Consider the following 22219-nt stretch of genomic DNA (forward strand, 5'->3'; position numbering starts at 1 on the left):
TGATGTTGCTTATTTTCCAATTTCTGTCCTCAGAGAATCTGCACAGCTGCAGACTTGACTATGCAGGGACTGTGGAGGTGATTTGCTATTGGACAATCACATCCCCGCCCGAGAGCCAATCACATACTGTATCCAAGAAGAGTGGAGCTGCTCAATTAAGTCAAGGTTTTTGAATGTAGGAGCTCCAATGGCTGAGGTACGCGCTGCTCGTCAACTGCTGCCCTCTGCATGATTTATCATTTATGTTTTGTGTATGACACATCGTTGTAATGTAATGATCTGAAAAGCCCGACAGCGTTGACGTCATCGCTTCCTGAAGGAAAGGAGCACTGCAGTGTAATCCGTGCAATGTTAGAGCCCTCTGCTGATCACATGCAGTTACTGTGCAGAGAGCTGCATTCGTCTCCATGGATACAACACAACAAGTCAACATGGAGGCAGAGATTTAGCAGGACTTCACCAAGTGTCAAATGTTTAAAATATCTTTCATTTGCTGGATGTTTTTGATCCCGTAAAAGAAGAGGGTGTGTGTGTCTGTGTGTGTGTGTGTGAGTCCTGTGTGAAGAGTACAGAGTTTCTTCCTCTGTGAGGATGGAGCAGATGGAGGCAGAGCTGTCGCATCAAATCTCCGCACTACACGCTGAAATCGAGGAGAATGGATTCCAACAGGGAGCAGGCGCCTTCAAAACATCCAGGTGTGAAAGTTTTGGGATTGTTTCATCTACAAACTGTCAGACAACGGCTGAAAACATTAAAGCATTTTTCCTGATTTAAATCCCTTTATCTGTCAGGATATACATTTGTAGTAAAGCAGGAAACATCAACATATAATCATTTTGCACACAATTAATCACTTATACCTGTGTCTGTTAAAAGTGTTAAAACTGTTTTAAACAGATTAAAGTTCACCCTTACGCATAAATGTCTTTAATTCTTTGGTGTATGTTGCCTATTGTTTGATCGTCAGACTTAAACCACACAGGTCTTTCACTGTGTTGGTTTAAATCTGAGATTAAAATATGCCAAGATCGTAAACCTGTCCAAATAAACCAAAGATCTATGTCCTCAATGCACCTGCACTGTTTAGAATTTGAAAAAAAATTTAAAACTTGAAATTTGTGTACACATTTTCTAAATACAGGGGGAGATAAGAGCTTACAATTATGTCATAAATGATATCACGGATTTAAAAAAAAAAAAAAATTGTTTTGATAATGGAATGATAATGTACAATGAAAGTACTTCTAAACTAACAGTGACAAATTACTGTATTTTATATTAATTGTTTGGCTGTTTGTCTACTTGGTTTTGTCTTGTATGTTAAGTGTGTATGTGTATGAGAGTGGACCACTTTTTCGAGTCCATAATAAAGATTATTAATTAATGTCAAAGAATCTTTAAATAAAAAAATATATACAGAAATAACTCATGACTTGATAACTTGATGTTGGAATCAATTGGGGGGGCGCATGTGGTCCTCGGGCCGCGAGTTTGAGACCTCTGCTATAAGTCAATGCTCCTGTAGATGATGAATTCCACCTCCTCTTCTATACGTCAGGTCAAAATGTCCTTGTCTTGTATTGAACTGTCAAACTTCTACAGTATCATAGGCAGGTGGTAACATTAAGTGTTCCACATCCTTTCACAGTATGCACTACAAGACCTTGAGACTGACGCAGAGCTAAATGGAATTTAATACTTACACTTGTTTTAATCTCTGAATGAATGAATGAATTGCATTAATTAATTTCAAGTTTTTGTTTCAGTTCTGTTTTGCCTCCTAAAGATATTTCCTTCTTCCGTGTGGAGAGGGAACGTGCACTAAGGAGAGGCCTGCAGGTGAGAACCGAAACAGAACCCTTGTTTTGTATTCGTCACAGGCGGCAGTCGGGGCATGTGTTCATTTTATAAACTCAGCCAAAGAACCTGAAATTCTTTTTTAAATAACACAGTTTCCTGGTTGCAGGTGGCTGAAGCTCTGCCCGTTCATTCTCAGGCTGACGTGATGCACAGAGAGCTGGAGAGCTGCTTGACTCTCGAGCACACGCCTGACAACCTGCCTCTCCTCCTGCACCAGGTGAGAACAGCACAGTCACTCCTGGAAGCATGAATACCAACGATAGCAACGGAGAAAAGTCATTCAAACAAACATGTATGTGTTTCACAGTTTTACGTGGACAGATCCTATCACTTGGCTCAGGTCAAATATCTGCTCATGCTGAGATGGAGGAGATTTTGCCGCCACAGCAGCATCATTGAGAAGCTTTATCCTCATTACAGAGTGAGAGAAACATCTTGTTCTTGTAACGCAGACACTGTGAAGGATGGTTGTTAAGGTTCAAAATAACAATTAAGATGCTAACATGATACTGTAACTTCTACCAATCATGAATCACATCATACTTTAACATATTGCTTTGAATATAACATATTAAGACTCATTGTTACAGGATGGTGTCTTTTCAGGCTTTGACAAAATATAAGAATACATGTAGAAATGAACATTGTTAATGTAATTCTTTGCAGGATAAGAGAAAATAATCCTTGTTTTGTGTCAGGATCAGGTTTCATACATCACCTGTGAGTATGAGCACAGTGTTCAGAGAGCTCGACGGCTGTCTGCGAGCACAGAGAAGATCCCGACTGCTCAGAACGGAGACTCCACCCACCCGCTGACGCAGGACGACGTGGTCATTTACCTGCGATGGCTGCTCTGTCATCTGCACTCTGTCCGAACCATTCACAGCTTCCTCACGGTAAAAAATAATCCACCTTCTTTTCACCTTTTACACAATGTGTTTTATTTATTAAGAGAGCATTCTATATTTTTGGGGTTTGTTTTTATCATTATTAGTATTATTATTATCATCATTTCTACAGGTGTTGCACTATATACCGGCCTGTGAAAGGAAAGATAAAGGAGGAGAATTTCAGGAGGCAGAATCTTTGCATCAGATTGATGGTGAGAGTCAAACCTGGAAAGTGTCACTGGTGGGCACGTAACAAAAAAAAGAATGAAGATATTTCTCGTCTCAGGGGAAACTGAGGTTGGGAAGTACACTTTTCCAAAAATAATGAATAATTTAAGTTGTTTCATTAAATCTCAGGACAAGCTGAGAACGTTCCCCTCCTCTCTGTTCACCTGCAAGATTTTCTACCCGAGCTTCAGTCGTTACTCACCTATTTCCACCTGTCTTATGACACTGGGAAACTGCGGACCACTGCAGATGAGATGGAGATGTTCAGCACGGTAATATTTTTTTTGTTTTGTTTTTTTCTGTTATATAACTGAGTTCCTCTGTTGATGTATTCCAAACCACATGAGTCATGTTATCGTGTCTCAAGGTGTGGAGGGAGTTCAGAACAATCTTCAGACGACAGGAGCAGATGAGAACGTTTCCGCGGTACGACTCTGCAGAGGTCGAAGAGAGCCAGTGGGGGAGGAAGAGTGGGAACATGGCTCTGAGGAAGGAGGCCAACTGGATCCCGTTCATTCAGGTAACAGCATCATCAGTCCACACGCTGCTGTCAGTTACACAGATCCATATTCCAACAGCTATTACTGGACTCTAAATCTTAAATAAATTGTCCCTGAAAACCAAACATGGTCAAAAAGCATCAGCAGAGATAAAATATGAGATAGTGGTTGGTTTATTATTTTTCTTTCTATTTTTCTTTCTGTCTTTCTTTCTTTCTTTCTTTTACCAGTTTATGCCCTCAGGCTTTTTGTCACAAATTATGTGATTGTGTATCTATATGGCACCCATCCGTCCCTCTTCTACCGCTTTATCGTCCACATGAGAGGTCGCTGGGGGACAAACTGGGCACCAGCAAATGCCTCCTTTTTTCTCCACTGCTGACTAAACTGAGAATTACAATCAACCCTGTTTTCATATGACTTTGAATGATTATGTCTTTTTTTTTAGGTGAAACCCAGACAGGATCCTTGGCAGCAGAAGACCGTCACGAGGCTGAGAGAGAACAAATGTGTGGACGAGCTGCTGAGGACGCACTGCAGCTTTCTTCAGGTGAACCGTGACGTGAAATAAATACACACACAACCTCTATTTGTTTAACTGTGTATTCATGTTTCTGTATCTGATCAGGTCTCAGATCTGCACCGAGTGGCCTCGGCTCTAAAAGACCACGCCGCTCACGTCTGTGATCCGCCATCCACGCTGACCTCGTGTCTCTCACTGTCACACTGCAGTAAGACAAAGCGACAGAAAATCTCTGACATCTGGAGGAGTATTTACTCGTCCACCAGTGTAACTCAGGCATGTATCCTCCACTTTCATGACCACAGACACGACAGCAGCAGCAGCAGCAGCAGCATCTTCACTGTGCTCAGAACTGACGTTAAATTAACAATTAAACGTGACATTTGTCCTGACAGGAAACACAGAGTCACTCTTCCAGAGGCACAGGAGGAAACGACAGGAGTTCAAAGAGTCAGAGGTCGACAACTGAAAGGTATGTGACCGAAGAAATTCAAACACTTAATAAGTTTGTTTTTATGTACTTTATGCATCTGGTCCTTGCTTCTTAAATGTTCTTTGTTTTCAGCTTTAGATAAAACACATAATCTTAAAATGAGATGTTGTGTTTGCTAATCTTTTTTTAGACTTCGCAGTTGATTAATCCAAAATATATTGAAGATTACAACACAGAGATTTACCAGGTCTTGTGGTGGTTAGAAATATCCGAAGTGTCTCTCTCTTCTGAAAACAGACTGCAGCTTGTGGATCTGGATGACAGTTTAGAAGAAGGCATCTCGGATCCCATCGTGACCAAAGGTGCTCACCTGTCCCTGGTTTACCTGCGTCATCTCAAACTCCGAGAGCTCCAGGTGAGGAAAACACGGTCAACACAATAAATGATAGCGAAATAAACGTGAATGGCATTTCGTTCGTGTGTGTTTGTGTCACGCAGCGTGTTTCTCTGGCGATGCTGAACTACCTGCGCTCTGTGGAGAGGACTTTGACCTTTGAGCTGTCTGGTCTGCAGCACGAGGACAGAGAGCTTCTCAGCACAGCGGAGGAAACGGGCTGGATGAACGCGGCCAGAGGGGGGAGAGGGGAGGCAGGGGGCCTCGGGTCGCTGCAATTCAACCACAACACTCCTGTCGACTATAAGGTACAGACTCACGTGTTCCTCATGGATCTGTATTTATGTGACCACTCGTAAGCAGCTGCGGGAATTCCTGTATCTTGTCTTCCTTCATGACCTGATAGACGACCTCCTTTAAGTCTCTTATTGACACATTGTTACAATGAAATCTAATGAGAGGGGTAAAAAAAAAAAAAGGTGATTTTGACACAGATGCCATGATCTGAAATATAGCAAACAAAAAAACGGATGTACGCCTTCATTTTATTCCAGGTTCACTGCTCAGAGTTTATGGAGTTTGTCGAGGTGGAGAACCTTCATGATTTCTACAGCACCCAGGGGCGTTTCATCCACACTCAGGACCAGCGAGGGTTTTACATCGTGTACGACGCAGCTCTGAACGACCTGGACGAGCTGGAGGATGAGCTCCTCCTCGTCGGCTCGCACTTCCTCCGAAGAAACATGATTCAGAAGATGGGAAAAGCCAAGGAATCTGCCACGGCCACGTCCCCGTCTGACCTCGACTCCTGGGCTGGGGCACATGTGGACCGAGTTGCAGTGCTTCTCGACCTGTGGTCGTGCGAGACCGAATTTTTGGAGAGCAAAGTACAGGTACAGACGTGAATCACAAGCACGGCTGATGTGATTTATGTCTGTCCTCTCATTTACTAATTGCATCAACTTCTTTTCACGAACATTTGGATTCTTGTTTCTCCTCCAGCTCTTAAACTGTTACTGTGAAGCCTACCAGCACTCAGCGGGGACCGAGGAAAGGTTTGCGCTGGCTCGAGTTATCACTGATATCATGCACAGTCGACCACAGCTGGACCTGAACCAGGATTACTTCTTTCAGGCCTACAGGGCTGAGATAGACTGTCTGCGCAGTCACCAGCAGCTGATCAAAAGCATTCTGGATAACCAGGTGAAAACATTAGATTTTCAGTCAGTCACGTGTTAACAGTTAACTCAAATGTAAAAATATACATACTTTGAATTAAACATGCAGCAGTTAGTTATTTTTGGAATTACCTTTGGGCTCTGGGAAGTCGTGATGGCCTTTTTTCTAATTCTAATCAAATTTCTTAATCTATTTTAATCTCTGGTTTAGTGAAAATACATCTCTGTGTAAAAGCAGCCACAATTTCTCTCACTTGTATCTTTGTTTTTTTTTTGCATTTTGTGACAGATTGAAAAACAGCGCCTGTACCTCCAGCGCGTCTGGAGAGGCGATGATAAAGGCTCCATTTATGACTACGGTCTGCCACTAAACTACGTTCCTAAACATTCCGTCTCACTTGGAGGCAGCAGGTGAGTTAACTACAGAAGTCACTCCATCACTCTTCATCACTTTGTGGCGTGAACACCTCTGTTTCCACCTTCTTGTCTGTGTGCAGCCCCGCACTTATGAACACATTCCTTCTGGAGGTTCACCCGTCCCTCTGTCTGGCCTCGGCAGTCCATCATGGTTTGGTCCAGGCTCACACAGAGCTGTGTCAGCTGCGCCGAGCCACGAGCGTCTCTGACAAACTCATCCTGCGACAGAAGCTCCTGCGTCAGGCCCTGCAGAGCTGGAGCAACCTGGCTTCACCTGGAGCCTCCTACGGCGCTCAAATACAAAAGGATGTACGTTTTCTTTCTTCTTTCTAGATTCTTTTTCAAATGAAGTGAAGTAGTTTTACTTAGTTCTAGCTTCCTGTCCTCCACTCTCAGCTGTTCTCAGGTGTGTTTTTCGAGGATCCAGGTTTGGTCCTAAAGCTGGGGCTGACGTTAAACAAATCTGAAGAGGAGATGGACGTGAAGCAGGGCAGAGAGAAACAGTCGTTTGCTGTGGACATTTTCTTAAAGCTGCTGGAGCTCATCACCATCCGCCATCGACTGCTGGAGTCGGCCTCTGAGACTGCACATCTGGCACAGTTAAGACACTGATTATTTGTGCACTGTACATTTGTTTAACATCTCTGACGGAAATTCACTTCAGTCTTTTGTCTTTAAATGGAAATGGCAAAAATACGATACGATACGATACACATCCACACAGTCATGGCAGGAACATGCTCACTGGTTGAACCAGTATTCAAACCAAGAGCCTTCTTTCTTTGAGGCAACAAATCACACACGAGAAAGGATGTTGGGGCTGCTTTAGCGGCACAGGACAGGAAAAACCTGACTCTCTTTGATTGATAAACAACATTACATGAATGAATGAAGTTCAGTATTATATCAGGCTGTTACGTTCTTGTATTTTTTCCAGGTTGTACAAAAACGTAGCCTCGGAGCTCAGCCTCGATGAGTTCCACCTGTATCTAAGGCCGGTGAAGTTTGAAGACGCTGAGGAGAAAGACCAAACAGAGGCGACTTTTATCACAGCGACGCGGGACGATGACACTCCTGTGGACAGGCAAATAAAACTACTACAAGTCTTATTCCCATTATTATTGTGTCCTTTTCGATGTTAAAAACAGATCAAATTATGTTCTTAACTAATCCAGAACAGATGTCAGGATTTGTCTTGCAGAGAATCCAGAAATACTGTCTATGTATTTTCTTTACCTCTTAGTCCTGCCTCTGCTCATGTGCTCACTTATTTCTGCTTTCCCACATGAGCACTGAAGTATGTTCAAAAGGGGATTAAAGTGCACATTCTGCTGCAGGTTCACCCCCTCCCACCTGCCTCTGAGTGTCCAGGAACTGGACGAGGACCAGATCGGGAAGTTTAGCTTCGCCTCAGAGGACGCAGTTCTTCGTGTATGTTAAAAACAAAAACACCGGAGCTGGAACATAAATAACCCAAGCACATGAATAAACATGTTTTTCCTCCTTTTTTTTACTTTTTTTGTAGCTTATGAACACACAGAGCGTTGAGAACCTCCAGGTGACTCTGGCCTGTCAGGTCGCTCAGAAAAACGCCCTGATAAGTGCCGTGAAAGTGGCTTGTCTTTGCCATTGGGCCGGAAGTGTGACATCATCAGCGGAGGTGTGTGTTCTTCAGTTGTGATGCTTCTTACATTTACTCACCAGCTGGAATCCCTAGTTACCTGATATGCAAACATTCCATAAAGGTTCTTAATTCTACCTCATTAGTAGACAATTTTTACACTAATCAATCAATTTCATGTCCTTAAGAATGTTTTATCCTCTATACACGTCACATGATTTTATTTAAAGAAACAAAATATCATCCAATATTTATCATGAATCATCCCAGGACTGCTCAGATTTACTTTGTGACCCTCGGACAGGGCCCCAACCCTTAGCTTTAAACCCACAAGGCTAAAATACTGTTTACAAAGTAGATAAAACTTGAGCTTGACAACTAAATATATAATTGTATAATTATGATTATTAAGAGTCTTATTTCAGGTCCTTTGTATTTTTTCTTTGTTTTTTGCAGAGCAGAGAATCCTGTCATTTTGATAAAGATGTAAAATCCGCAACGGGATTTGACTCCAAACACTCTATGAGAACTCTCACCACCACAAATCAGAGGTAGGTTTTCCTTCGTTGAAGAACAGATAACATTAGTGACTGCTTCTGTAACACATACAATCTTGTTTTTGACTCCAGACAGGTCTTTGTGTCCATACAGCTGGAAAAAGTGTGTCTGCGTGATGAGATGCTCAACTCATTTATGAAGAAGAAACAGGCCGTGGGGGGTCAAGTAAGAACCTCAGTGGGTTGCACACGGTGGTAGATTTCTCGAAACATGAGCAGCGTGATGAATGTGATCATTTGTCCATGAAGCTAAAATGAATTTCTCTCCCTGTGCAGGAGGAAGAAGCAAAGATCAAAAGGAGCCTCATAATTGACTTTGTCAGAAGGTACAGGAAAAAAAAAACAACCCAAAAATATTTAGCTTGCTTTGAAACAAGACTTTATTCAAAGGTTCCACTGTCTGTCTGTCAATGTCTCCACAGATTCAGCGCACACATATCGCAGTATTGTGTGCGAGCTCAGATCGTTGCATATTACTACAGTCTCACTTCTCTCTTGGACGACGTCCCGTCCGTGCGTCAGTCTCACTTCATGACGGAACTAACCGACGAGAACAAAGGTTTTCTGAACTTTGGAGCCGACATCTGCTCTGAGCCCAGGTACAACCAGCTGGAATATTATGGAATTATACATATATATATATATATATATATATATATATATATATATATATATATATATCTCTCTTTCTATATATAGAGATATCTCTCTCTCTCTCTCTCTCTCTCTATATATATATATATAGATATATATATTCTTCTCTATAGATATATATATATATATATATATATATATATATATATATATATATATATATATATATATATATATATATAGCTATAGCTATAGCTATATATAGATATGTATATAGAGAGATATATACATATACAGGATATCAACAGTGTGTTGCCAGTATGCAAATTTGAGAATAAAAAAACAAACAACAACAAAGAAAAACAAAACATCTTCCAGGAAAATACTTACAATTTAAAGTCACCTGGCGTTTAAGTGAAAGTGACAACGGCAGAAACATCAGTGCAAATGGATACGAGCAACGTTTTTATCGTTTCATTTCCTGCACAAAAGTGCCAAACCCTCATGAGTTTATAGGATTATTTAAAGTGCAGTGTCTGAGGACCGAAACTCTTATTACACAGCTGTACATCTAAAGGACAACAACTATACTATGTACTGATTAATATTCATAATTAAACATAAATAAATGATTTCAGGGAACAATGATGCATTTCCACCCTCTAAATATTGTCTGTGGAGGTAAATATGTGGTTAGACTCTTCAGCGTCACAGCACAGATGTGTTTTCTCTTGTGTTTCCCTCACTCAGCACCTCTCGGCGTCAGCTGTTGTCTGCAGACGGCAAAACTCTCGTCAGCCTGTGGGTCATCCCTCACTTCTCTGAAGTGCTTCACATGTTCAGAGCGCTAGAAGCTCCGGTGAGGCTCGTGCATTATTAATACACCGACGCAGCAGGCGATACATTTAGCTGCTTTCACTTTCAAACTCAAGGATTCATGAATTCTTTTAAAGGCAGTGGTGAAACCAGTTCATCATTTCACTGCTTGGTTTTCCACTTTATTTTTATGGTCTAAATCAGGGGTCTCAGACTTAAATGACCTGAGGGGCCACTGAGTGTCTAGTTTGGTCAGTAGGGGGCCGCTCAAGTGAAAAAAAGTCAAACTTTTTGACAAAAAGACATTGAAATAATAATATTTATGATGATATTTCACATCATTTCAAAAATAAAATGATAAATGCAAAAGGATTCTATTCATAAAAAAATAGTGAACACTGGTCTTGATGCTCTGGAGTTTGTCTGTAATTTAAATTCTCCGTTTGACAGGCCTGCGCCGCAGCGCTCCATCACACTCTACACATAGTTTCAGCTCTTCATGACATCGTCTGTTACCTGGTGAGTTTCTCTCGACTGGGAAACACTGAAAACTCCTGCAGCTGGAGGAGAGAGCGGGAGGCGCCGGGCTCACGTCTCGCAGCCGACTGGGGAGGCGCCGAAGGCATTGGTACGTCGATGTTTGACACCTGACCTCATGGAAATCTTAGTACTAAGTCACATTTGAATCGTTTATTAAACATCAGCACTGACTGTCAATAAAGAGACCGATATAAACCCGATCGATGGCGGCAATCACGTTACGTCTTCTGCTTGTATTATAGGAGCAGAGCTGCTGGAGATCCAGCGACAGGTCGAGCGTCTGTCTGATCCCAGCAGTCCCGCCTCTGTCGGCCGTCTGCTGCAGCTGCGCAGGCAGGTTCTCCTCCTGCAGTTCGACACTGCTGTCCGACTCCTCATCAGGTCAGCAATTACATCATTTCATCTATTACAGCTTTTAACTCTCATCTAAAAAGGTCCAGTGTGTAAGAATCAGTAATGGTGACTCCTCTGCTCCCACCTCCCTTTTACCAAGGGAACGACAGGGGCCTTCTCTTACCACCAAGGATGTCAAGTATTCTTTCTTTCTTGTTTGCTTAGTAAGCTTCAAAATGCAAAATGCAATCTCTGGCTGGTTGGGTTAGGTAATGGCAGCTTCCATTTAGCAAGACCCTTTCCTAAAGCACACAAAAAAGGCTTAATAAGCTTTCACACCAGAGCTTTTTCGTCTGCTTTAAATGGACCAGAATGTCATTCACAGCGGGAAAGCATTTCCCACCCAATTGTTTGTATGTCACACACTGGACCTTTTAAAATGTCTTTCTTTTTGCTCCTTTTCTCATAGCAATCCTCCTTAATCTCCTTAATGCTTCATTCCATGCATATAGTAGTCAGATAATTACAGTTCCTGGGATCATAATTAAAACAAATAAGCAAGCAACAAGTAATAATTGTTCATTATTTTATATTAAAAGGATTGGATAAAAAAACATTTTAAAATAATTATGTTTTATAGTCAAGTACCTTGATATGAAAAGTTTCATATAAACAAAGGTTATTATAACTCTCACTCTCTCACTATAATTCTTATCTTATGTTATCATCATGATTATTATTTTATTGTTGCTCTTGTATCTGCTTGCCTTTGTTATGCTTTTAATTATCCTGCCTCTTTGACTGGGCCTAAATAAAAAAAGGATAAAATGCCTTTTTTAAATCTCTCTTTGTGTCATGTGTTGTGTTGTGTTGTGTTCAGGGAGGCGTTCCTCTCCTCGGGCGATGCCGCTTCTCACCAGAGTGTGAGCGACAACATGGCGACTGCGCTGCCTCTGCTCAGTGACACTGCTCCAGCTCACGTGTTCAGCGTCACGCTGCCTATTCCTCGACCTCTGGACGCTGGAAGCCGCCAGGTTAGTTCAGTTCTGAACACCCAGAAAAAACAAGTGTATACACAGTAAAGAGAAGGGAGTTATGTGTGTTTTCCTGTTGATTTTCCTCTGCAGGCACAGAGGATGTACTCCTGGAGAAGTTTCATAGCCTCTCATGGGTTGTTTCCTCTGCGTGTTTGGGACTTACCACCCATTGAATACTGCATGCAGGTACTGTACAACAACACCACATGTCATTTTTCGACGTTTCTCCATCAACCACATTCTAAAAATATCCTTAGTCCCCAGAAAAGGATGCCTAAAGCGCCAGTGGCTAACTTCTGTCACCAAAACTCAAAAACAACATTTGTTTATATTTAAAAGTTACATACTACTGCTTTAACTGCTTTAATTGTCGTTTGTGAGCTGTCGCTCCACGGAGTAGAAAACCTTTAATTTTCAGACACAAGCACCGTCCATGGAAGAAATCATCAGCTAATATAGATTACGCAAGACATCCTATATTAAATAAATAAATTACATATAGTGTTTTTATAAATAACCCTTTCAGTAACCTTTTTGCAACCTTTATGCTCGTTTTTGCAAGTTCTTTTGTTCGTGGATGACTTCGGTTCAGACATTAGCTGTGATTGAATCGCTGGGCTGAATCTGTTGCACTGAAAATGGTCTAATGAAATAAATAATAAATAACACATTTGAAGCAGGTAAAGGCAGGTAACACAGACGACTGTTGTTCTCCTGCAGGTGTGTCTGAGCGGTCTGAAGGACTGCAGCAGACTCCAGGCCAACGCAGCGATCCTCGGCGTGTCGCTGCTCCTGGAGGACGTCCTGAACAGCGGGAGAGACACAGAGCCTGTCCGTCTCCATGGCAACAAGGACGGCAGTCTACACGACAGACAACCTAACAATGTAAAACACCTGTTTTCAAGTTGTTTAATCCAGGCTCCAAGACTCTTGTGAATCTTATTATCTTATAATGTACAGGACTGCTGTTTTTATTTGTTATACGTCAGATTACGTCAGATTACGTTAGATTACGTTGTGTTTTGTCTTAATTTCAGGGCGGAAAAGGATGCTCTGAAGCTGAAGTAGAGGCGAAGACGTGTGCGTCCGACTCCACTCCTCCTCTGCAGGACCCGGTTCAAATGCAGTCTGTGATGAAAGGTTTCCTCCTGCTGACAAAGCAGCTTCAGGTCTTCAAGGAAAACTGGGCTCAAAGACGTTTGGGCCCAGACGTGTTCAGTACGCCTAGTTTGTACCAGCAGTTTGTCAATCTCTACAGGTAAAAAACATCATTTTTTTATTTTCATTTTCATTTTTCCTTTTCTTTCTTTGGTCATGAGATCATATTATAAAGTAGTTCAGTGATCAGTAAATTACCGAAACACCACATTGTAGAGAAAACGGAGGAAACTGCTGTTTTAAAAATAAGATTTTGATGCTTTCTTGTATTTTATATGACTATTCCTGTTTTGGTGTGCTTTTTAAATATTCAAAATAATATGCACATTTCTCTCAACACACCACTTGGATTTAATGTTTTCCATATTTGAGATGAATATTGGCCTGAGTAGATGGAGTTTGCTCAATATAAGTGGACAAATATCATCTGTTGATAAAGACCATATAACACAATTAAAATCTCCTGAGCTATAGCTTATGGAAGGTTATATTTGGCTTTTGATGACAAATGTACATGCTGATTTTTAATAGGCGATTTGCTAGAACAGTAATTATTTAATCCCATGTTTGCTTTCCAGAGCCGAGATCTTTTACCCCAGTATGAAAGCTTTGGCACTGACGATGGGTAAAGAGCGCGACTATGAGGTTCTCATTTCTGGCAGCCAGTCTTTTCTGCCTCCTCCTGGAGCCTCAGAAACTGATGTGAAAGCCTGGCAGGTACGAGAGCAACACACACATGTCTTCACAACAACACCTTGTTACGTCACAAAATGAAAATGTCCTGGTCTCAGCTTCACAGGCTGCTGGAGAGCACTGAGTGTGACATGATCAAGGCCGTGCAGAGGAGGATCAACACGGAGCTGAGTCTGGCGGTTTCGGAGCGAACGCGTCACGATACGTCGTGCCTCCCAACGGGTAACCACCAGATGCTACTTTCACTCTGCCACCTTATGCATAGTTGCAGTTATTAACAATAATTTTTCCTGCGTTTGGTCGAGATCTGTGGAAAAAAGTCCCGCCGAAGCACAGCTTGTCTCCAGAGCGGCCGCAGATTGTGGAGACGTTTGTGAAGCAGCTGATGGAGGGAGAGGAGCAGGTGGAGGGACAGGTGCACAGCAAAGAACAGTGCTTACACTAACTGTATACTGTATTTACAGGTGCAATACGCTAAAGTCATACTTGACAGAGAGATAATAACGTTTCGTCTTTCAGGTGAAAGTCTCCGTGAGTCACCTGCAGGCGTGTCTCACTCACCTCGGCTCTGCGCTGATGGAGCGAGAGCGTCGCAGCTTCCTGCTCTACTCGCACTTCTACGAGCAAATCCTGCAGCAGGAGACTCTGCTACTGCACCAGACAGAACAAGTACGTCATGTCCAGTTCATCTCCTGCCGATATGTCATTGATTCACCACCGGATGCTACCATTAACTTATATCTCTTCCATTTTAATCTAAATGTATCTTTTTCTCTATTTTAACTATAGGATTTAAAGGCTCTTAAGCAGTTTCAGACAAAGGGGGCTCACAGAGAGGTAGGCACTTAAGATTTTTTTACTCTCCAACATTAACACTAGCTCTAATTTATAGCTTTTTCTGTCCTCTGACAGCTTAGAGGTCAGCCGTTTCATTCAGAAGAACTTCTTTTAAAAGGATCCCATGTGGTGTTATTGTTCCACAGGCGTTGTTTTCCTGTCGTGAGATGATGCTGGAGATCTCCGCGCTGCAGGCCCAAGTCGCTCACCTCCAAGACGAGAAACGTTCTCTAGAAGAGCAGCTCGGTCTCCAATTTAAAGAACGTTACAACCACGTGGTGCGACAGCTCGTCTCTACCTGCATTCAGCTACAGGTGAGAAATTCTAAAACTGTATTTTATTTAATTTTATTTTTATGAAGATAAACACATTCTGCTTGGAAAGCACCAAACAAATACGAATTCTGAAGGATTTTTTTGATTTTAAAGCGATTATTCATTTAAACATGGACACTTGTCCTTTTAAAACATACAACTGAGGCCTTTCGTGTGTCGTCAAACACACACACACACACTCGTCTTTATTCCAGGCCAGACTAGACGATCATCAGCGGCAGACGAAGCAGGACGTGAGTGTGATGGTGAGCAGGATCAGAGAAGAGGGAGTGGACAGAATTATGAAGCTCAAAGAGAAGTACGGCTGCACCAGAGACAACGAGGCACTCACTGTGACACAGGCAAAGGTACAGACAACAGGACCTTCGTGTGTGTGTGTGTGTGTGTGTGAATCATTTAACATGTAAAAATGACATTAAGAGAAGATGATTTTGTGTCTTATCTCTGTATTTTAGAAGGAAGAAGTCCAGGATTTGAGCCTGGAGAACAGCCAGCTGACGCCTCTGCTCTGTAAACTCAAGGCTCTGAGTCGATGGCGGCAGGTGGTCGAGCAGGAGAAGCTTCACCGACGGCTGCTTCAGACTCAGCAGGTCAGAAGAACTCAACTCATTTCTTATAATATCACATACAATAAAAGGATAAGAAACACGATCCTCGTAATGTCAAAGTGCTACATACACAAATCCAAATGGATGAAGTTCCCTCACATTTTTATTGCTTTTTATAATGAATTCAATTCTTACTGAAATCCTTAAAAAAAACTGCTAAATTATGTACAATAATATACATTAATAGATAAAATGACTGTATCATTTTGTAGTAGAAGACCCATATGTACTGTATATATGTACATGTAATTTACTTTTTGTCTTAATTTCGTTTTTTTTTTTAATTTATTGACTGATTTGTTTTAAATCAGTTCAATATGTTTCTACTCATATATCATCATTTAGTCCTTAGATCATTATTTAATATCCTGATATATTTAGTTTTTTCTCACTGTCATACACTGTACCATTTTTTTATTCTAACACTGTTAGGAGCGTCATTATAAGAGCGTCACACTGACCATTGTTGCCTTTTGTGTCCAGAGGGAGATCATGAGTCGCACCGGGGCCGTCAGAGTGAAGACGGTGGCAGAGGAGGAGGTGATCGTCCTGCGGGAGGAGCTGGACGCCGCTCGGCGGATGTTGAACTGCAGTCAGGACGAGTGCAGCCGCACCAAAAAGCTGCTCAGCAAGAAGGTACGCCAGATCCCAGACACTCGTAATACTTGTAAAAATACACATAACTTACACGTTGATATATACATTTATTTATTTATATATATATATATATATATATATATATATATATATATATCAACAGTCCTTAGACCACCACACAATCTAAGGTTTATGCCATAGCTGGCCCTACATTAACAGCATTGGTTATTATCAGAATCGTTTTTATATTTCTGTAATGGTTAATACACCAGTATGTAGAAACTCTTTAACTAAAATGATATTTTTAGTGTTAAAATATAATTACTATTGTTGTCCATGAATTTTCAGATTTACTGTTTTACAAAAAAAAGATGATTAAGATGTCAAATTATAGTTATTTACTAGATTAATTTCTAACTTCTCAGAGAAGGAGCACAGTGAGCCGGCTCAGATTTGACTATAAATCCAGTTTGTTTATTAGATAAATAAATAAATAACAGTAACATTTTCAGTTTTTAACACGTTTTTTGAAAGATTTCTAAAAGATATGTGTTCTCATTTTCATAACAGGTGGTCTAATAAATGTGTTAATCACTGTATGTCACACATTCTTTTCAATGGAGTGATACAAAATAAAGTTTGTATTTTAATAAATAATCACAGACCAGTGTGTACAGAAGCTTGTTTGTGTGCAACTGGCACAAATTGTCATTCAGTCAGTAAATGCCTTTAAATCTAAATTTTATTTCATACTTTTATCGTCGCATTTCTGGATTTTAGCTGATATATATATATATATATTTTTTTTAAGGCTAGTCACGCTCATGTTTAATTCTCTGTATTTGTGTTTTTATGTAAGAAAATATATTAATAGAGATTATTATACTCTAATACAAAAAATAAAGATATTTTAAGTGGTCGTACTTGAACAGAGAGAGAGTTGCTGATCACCTCTTAGATGTATTAACTCCATCCCCACGATCACAGACAGAGGAACTGCAGGCAGCCAGGCATCAGTCTGCCCAGGAGGCCCGCAGCAGGCGGGAGGTGGACACTTACCGACTGCAGAACCAGCAACAAATGAGAGCGGACGTGGAGGACAGAGACAGACAGCTCCGAGACATCAGTGAGCAGCTGGACAGAGACAGCAAGATGAGCCAGTTTCAGAGACAACGCAGCGCCAAGGAGATCCGGCAGGTCTGTCAATCCTGTTTATAGTGTGACCACATATCATGACTGTCCTGTGAAAAACAAGTACTGTATCTATACAAGATTTCAAATGACTGTTGGTTTTTAAGGCCACAATTTTATTGATTTAAAAATTTGTAATAAACTCATTTGAATGAGAAGTTGAAAAGACTGCTTCTGTCTTTTAAGTGTTTGAGGTGATGACGATCTTTAGCTTGTACAAAAATGTACACGTTTAGCGACTTAAAAAACAAATGAGGAAGAATTTCGGTGTTTCCATCAATTTGTTGAACTACAGTAAAAATAAAAAATGTGGGGGTTTTTTTAAGCTGAAATTATGATGTTTATGATTGACTGGTAGAGCAAAGACAAAGTCACAGGATCGCCAAAGATATTTAGGAATAATGAAAATAGATATTACAGTGGAGACATCAAGTGAGCATCACAAAAAAACAAAAGTCCTTAAATAAATGTGTACCTGTGTTGGTGCAGGTGAAGGGCCAGCTACACCAGGAGCGCTGCCTCAAACAAGAAGCCTTTCAGCAGGTGGACAAGCTGCAAAACCAGGTGAACGACATGGAAGCAGCTTTCTCCAGGAGCACGTCCACAATAGGTACACAAGTGTCACAGTAACTCTGTCCTACTGGACTATTTAACATTTAGTCAATTTCTGTCTGTTTCTGTTTTGTAACAGGACAAAGCAGGACTGCTTACACGCCGTCAGTCAGCAGATGGAGCACAAGGAGTCCCTCAGCAGGTGGTGTCATTACCACAGTACAATATTATTAGCCTCAAAAAAAGCCTAAAAAAAAATCATCAATTAACATGAATTCTGAGATTAAGGAAAAAGACAGAATTCGAGATTAAAGCCAGAATTCTGAGATTAAAGAAAAAGTCAGAATTTTGAGAAAAAAGTGATAATTCTGAGAAGAAAGTCATAATCTTAGGAAAAAAGCCATAATTCTGAGATTAAAGTCAGAATTTTGAGGAAAAAAGTCAGAATTCTGAGATTAAAGAAAAAATTTTTTTTGAGGAATGTCACCAAAAGGTGAGTGAAAGTTCAGGAGTGAAATAAAGAGGGTATCAGATGATTACAGACGATGATGTTTCCACACTCAGAGAAGCTAAAGCTCTGGTCTCTTTCTCTGATTTGCTGTCTACCGAAGAGTATTAGGGCCACATGGAAGAAACATGAATTCTGAGATTAAAGAAAAAGTCAGAATTCTGAGATTAAGGAAAAAGCCAGAATTCGAGATTAAAGTCAGAATTCTGAGGAAAAAGTAAGAATTCCGAAATTAAAGAAAAAGTCATAATTCTGAGATTAAAGTCAGAATTCTTAGGAAAAAAGTCAGAATTCTGAGAATAAAGAAAAAGTCAGCATTTTGAGGAAAAAGATCAGAATTCTGAGATTAAAGAAAAAGTCAGAATTCTGAGGAAATAATGTTTTTCTCAGAATTTCACCAAAATGCAGTTCAGGAGTGAAATAAAAAAGGTATCAGATGATTACAGGCGATGATGTTTCCACGCACAGAGACGCTAAATCTCTGGTCTCTGTCCCGTTTGTGTCTCAGGTCTGCACAGGCTCACAAACTCCGCTGCGTTTCAGGAACTCGCGTCAGAGCAAAGACGAGCGAGAGCGGAAACAACCTGGAGTCGTTCAAACGCGAGAATCAACAGACCCACGGCAGTGAGTTCAACTACAGTTTAATTGTGACGATGAAGACGACACTTCAAGATCCAATATGCAATATTCTGCCTCGTTAGACAAACAAAAACCAAACCTATATAAATATTTCATCATAGCCTAGATTAGGGCTGCAACATTTAATCTATTAATAACTGATTACTAAATTAATTGCCAACAATTTTGATAATTGATTTGATCGGTTTCAGTGTTTTTCTCTGAGTTTTCAGCTTATTAAATGGATGAATATTTTCTGTTTTTTTTAATCCATATAACAATGAAATCGTTTGGTTTGTGGACAAAGTGAGAACATATTTTCAAACATTTTCAGACATTTTGAAAATATAATGAACAATAATAATCGTCAGTTACAGCCCCAGACTGGTTGTATTCTTCCATTTGCAAAATGAGCTCCTGTTTTGAAGTGATTGAGACCATTAACATGAGTTACAGACAAAATGTGTACTGGCGTTTTAAATCAAGTGTGAAGCACAAGCTCATTCTCCCACAGACATTCATTCAACTGAAAGTTGCTCCCTGTGACTAACTGCTATCTCTTAAAAAAAAAAAAAAGATAAATAAATTGCTAAACTGTCCTTGTATGAATCCAAATTCAAAGTATTCTTTGTCTCTCTTCCAGGATCCATCTCGCCTGCGTGTCCCGTTGCCAGAGCTGTGAAATGAACTTTTTCTAAAAAAGCACAGCAAGGTGTTCAGCAGGTGTACAACAGGTCAAACGGGTGTAGCTACTGTTTGACGAGCAGACTGTGGCACACTCGTTTAATGTTTGTTTTCCAGCCGTGGGTGAGCAAAGTCTCATTTCAAAGGCTGAGACAATGACCTGAGAAGATCCGCCGTATTCTTACCTCACAATCTATCGCTGTGAGGAACGGCACGTCTGACACTGACACTAACATGCCGTAAATGGGAATCGGCCACTCATTAACGTACAGTAACAACATGGTGATAGTATGGTGTTCATTTTGTAGTTGGGATGTAACATCAAGTCACTGTAGGCTGCTATCAGAGCAATACTAGCAAATGTATGGCCCACGAACATTGTCCATTGTTATTATCAAGTTATTACTTCGCAATTGCATAATATTACTGCCCTATTACAAACTTAATACTCTATTATTACCATATTATTACTGCTTTGTAATGTGTAGTGTTCCCTGGGATTTATTAAAATACCGAGTTGCAAGAAAATCTGCTGAACAGCTGAGAACTTGACCAATATTAACTTCTTTTTTTGTCTTTTGTTTGTTTTAATCTATGCAAGAGCTGTGAAGAGCATGACAAACATTTGTGTCCATCAAATACAAATGTTATTGTTGTTATTTAAAAAAATATCCAAGATTTTACAAGAGTATGATGACTAAATTATGACTTTTTGGACGACATATTAAATTATGACATGCAATTAACAATTTTAAATTGTACAATAAAAATAAACACACTTTAATTGACGTATCAAGTAGGATTTTTGTCACATCTATGACACGACGACAAACAGCAAATTCTGGCTGGTAATCGATTGATTAAAGATGTGTTGGCATGGCAACCCTTTGTGGTTTGTTTTGTTTTGTTTGAGTAGTTATTTGGATTTGGAAATTGCAAATTAAAAATTGCATTTTATTTTTTTCTCATAATGGTATTATGGTGTATGGCTTTGACCGACTACAATAAATGGACCTTTGTCTCATTGAAAAATGTCTTTGTGGTCCTTTAATATTTGTGTTTGAGTTGCCCTGCACTACAGTGTTGAGTTTGTGTTACAGTGTTTGAATCTTGTACAGCCACATGTCAAAAACCCAAACTGTTCTATTTTAACATTCTTTCTTTGCTCATTAGTCAACAAATATGCCAGATAGCACTTTTGAGGCTTTTTCAAGCCCTTTCAAGGCTAGCTCTGTCCCCCCATTTTCACCAAGTTATTGATGATGAAGTTGGACTCCACGTTGAAATTGAAATGACGCGAGTGAATGAACGAAACGGCGCGTTTTAGTTTGGGTTCGGTTTTTGGAAGTTGTTTTGACAGTTTTTTGTTTTTTTGAAAGACCCAGACAGACACACACACACACACAAAAACAAACAGAGACACATACCTCCAGTGGGCTTTGAACCCATGATGTTTCAAATAGCGATTCAACGTCCTTGACCACTGGACCACCTTCAGCACTGGGGATGTTTCTGACAGGGAGAGATGATCACATAAAATAAGTTAAGTGATCTGAGGAAGGGAGTTCAAATCCTATGATGATCTGAAGATTTTGAGTTCAAGATTTAATGTAAACAAAAACACTCTTTCTCCTGTTGTAGAGTCAGCTGATAGCCTACACACAATCCCACACCTGTAAAATTGATCCTGCCACCTTGTGGACACCACAAGCTGGCGGCTATAAATAAAGGTGACTTATTTTGGACGACATACTAACCTAGGACTTTTTTGACGACATGCTATACTATGACTTTTTTGACCGATTTTGGACGACATACTATACAATGACTTTTTGACTGATTTTGGACGACATACTATACTATGACTATTTTAACTGATTTTTGACGACATACTATATTATGACTATTTTAACTGATTTTTGACGACATGCTATACTATGACTTTTTTGACCGATTTTGGACGACATACTATACAATGACTTTTTTGACTGATTTTGGACGACATACTATATTATGACTATTTTAACTGATTTTGGACGACATGCTATACTATGACTTTTTTGACTGATTTTGGACGACATACTATATTATGACTTTTTTGACCGATTTTGGACGACATACTATATTATGACTATTTTAACTGATTTTGGACGACATGCTATAGTATGACTTTTTTGACTGATTTTGGACGTCATGCTATAGTATGACTTTTTTGACTGATTTTGGATGACATGCTATACTATGACTTTTTTGACTGATTTTGGACGACATGCTATACTATGACGTTTTTGACTGATTTTGGACGACATGCTATACTATGACTTTTTTGACTGATTTTGGACGACAAGCTATACTATGACTTTTTTGACTGATTTTGGACAACATACTAAAGTATGACTTTTTTGACTGATTTTGGACAACATGCTATACTATGACATTTTTGACTGATTTTGGACGACATACTATATTATGACTATTTTAACTGATTTTGGACGACATACTATATTATGACTATTT

General features: G+C 40.1%; 1 protein-coding gene across 2 annotated transcripts; it reads left to right on the forward strand.

Moving 5' to 3' along the window:
- Window positions 1–79: 79 nt before the first annotated feature.
- On the forward strand, window positions 80–21295 carry si:ch73-242m19.1 (uncharacterized). Of its 2 annotated transcripts, none has more exons than XM_058614750.1 (46): window positions 80–695; window positions 1767–1839; window positions 1967–2077; window positions 2168–2281; window positions 2559–2756; window positions 2881–2962; window positions 3108–3250; window positions 3346–3498; window positions 3927–4028; window positions 4107–4277; window positions 4397–4473; window positions 4732–4849; window positions 4933–5136; window positions 5383–5721; window positions 5831–6031; window positions 6296–6417; window positions 6504–6732; window positions 6820–7022; window positions 7361–7507; window positions 7761–7854; window positions 7949–8083; window positions 8501–8595; window positions 8674–8779; window positions 8878–8927; window positions 9024–9200; window positions 9946–10054; window positions 10462–10639; window positions 10794–10932; window positions 11765–11918; window positions 12012–12107; window positions 12642–12806; window positions 12959–13179; window positions 13658–13796; window positions 13871–13994; window positions 14078–14187; window positions 14292–14441; window positions 14562–14609; window positions 14756–14923; window positions 15139–15291; window positions 15400–15534; window positions 16036–16188; window positions 17137–17346; window positions 17830–17904; window positions 18032–18094; window positions 18909–19024; window positions 19662–21295. In XM_058614750.1, exons 1-46 carry the CDS (start codon window positions 592–594, stop codon window positions 19714–19716), a joined length of 6309 nt encoding a protein of 2102 aa, XP_058470733.1. In that variant the 5' UTR covers window positions 80–591; the 3' UTR covers window positions 19717–21295. The 2 variants fall into 2 exon arrangements, with proteins under 2 accessions (XP_058470733.1, XP_058470732.1); XM_058614749.1 differs by having other exon boundaries at window positions 82–695; window positions 17830–17950.
- Window positions 21296–22219: the final 924 nt, after the last annotated feature.

This window comes from Solea solea, chromosome 18 (genome assembly GCF_958295425.1).
Source record: "Solea solea chromosome 18, fSolSol10.1, whole genome shotgun sequence".
NCBI lineage: Eukaryota > Metazoa > Chordata > Actinopteri > Pleuronectiformes > Soleidae > Solea > Solea solea.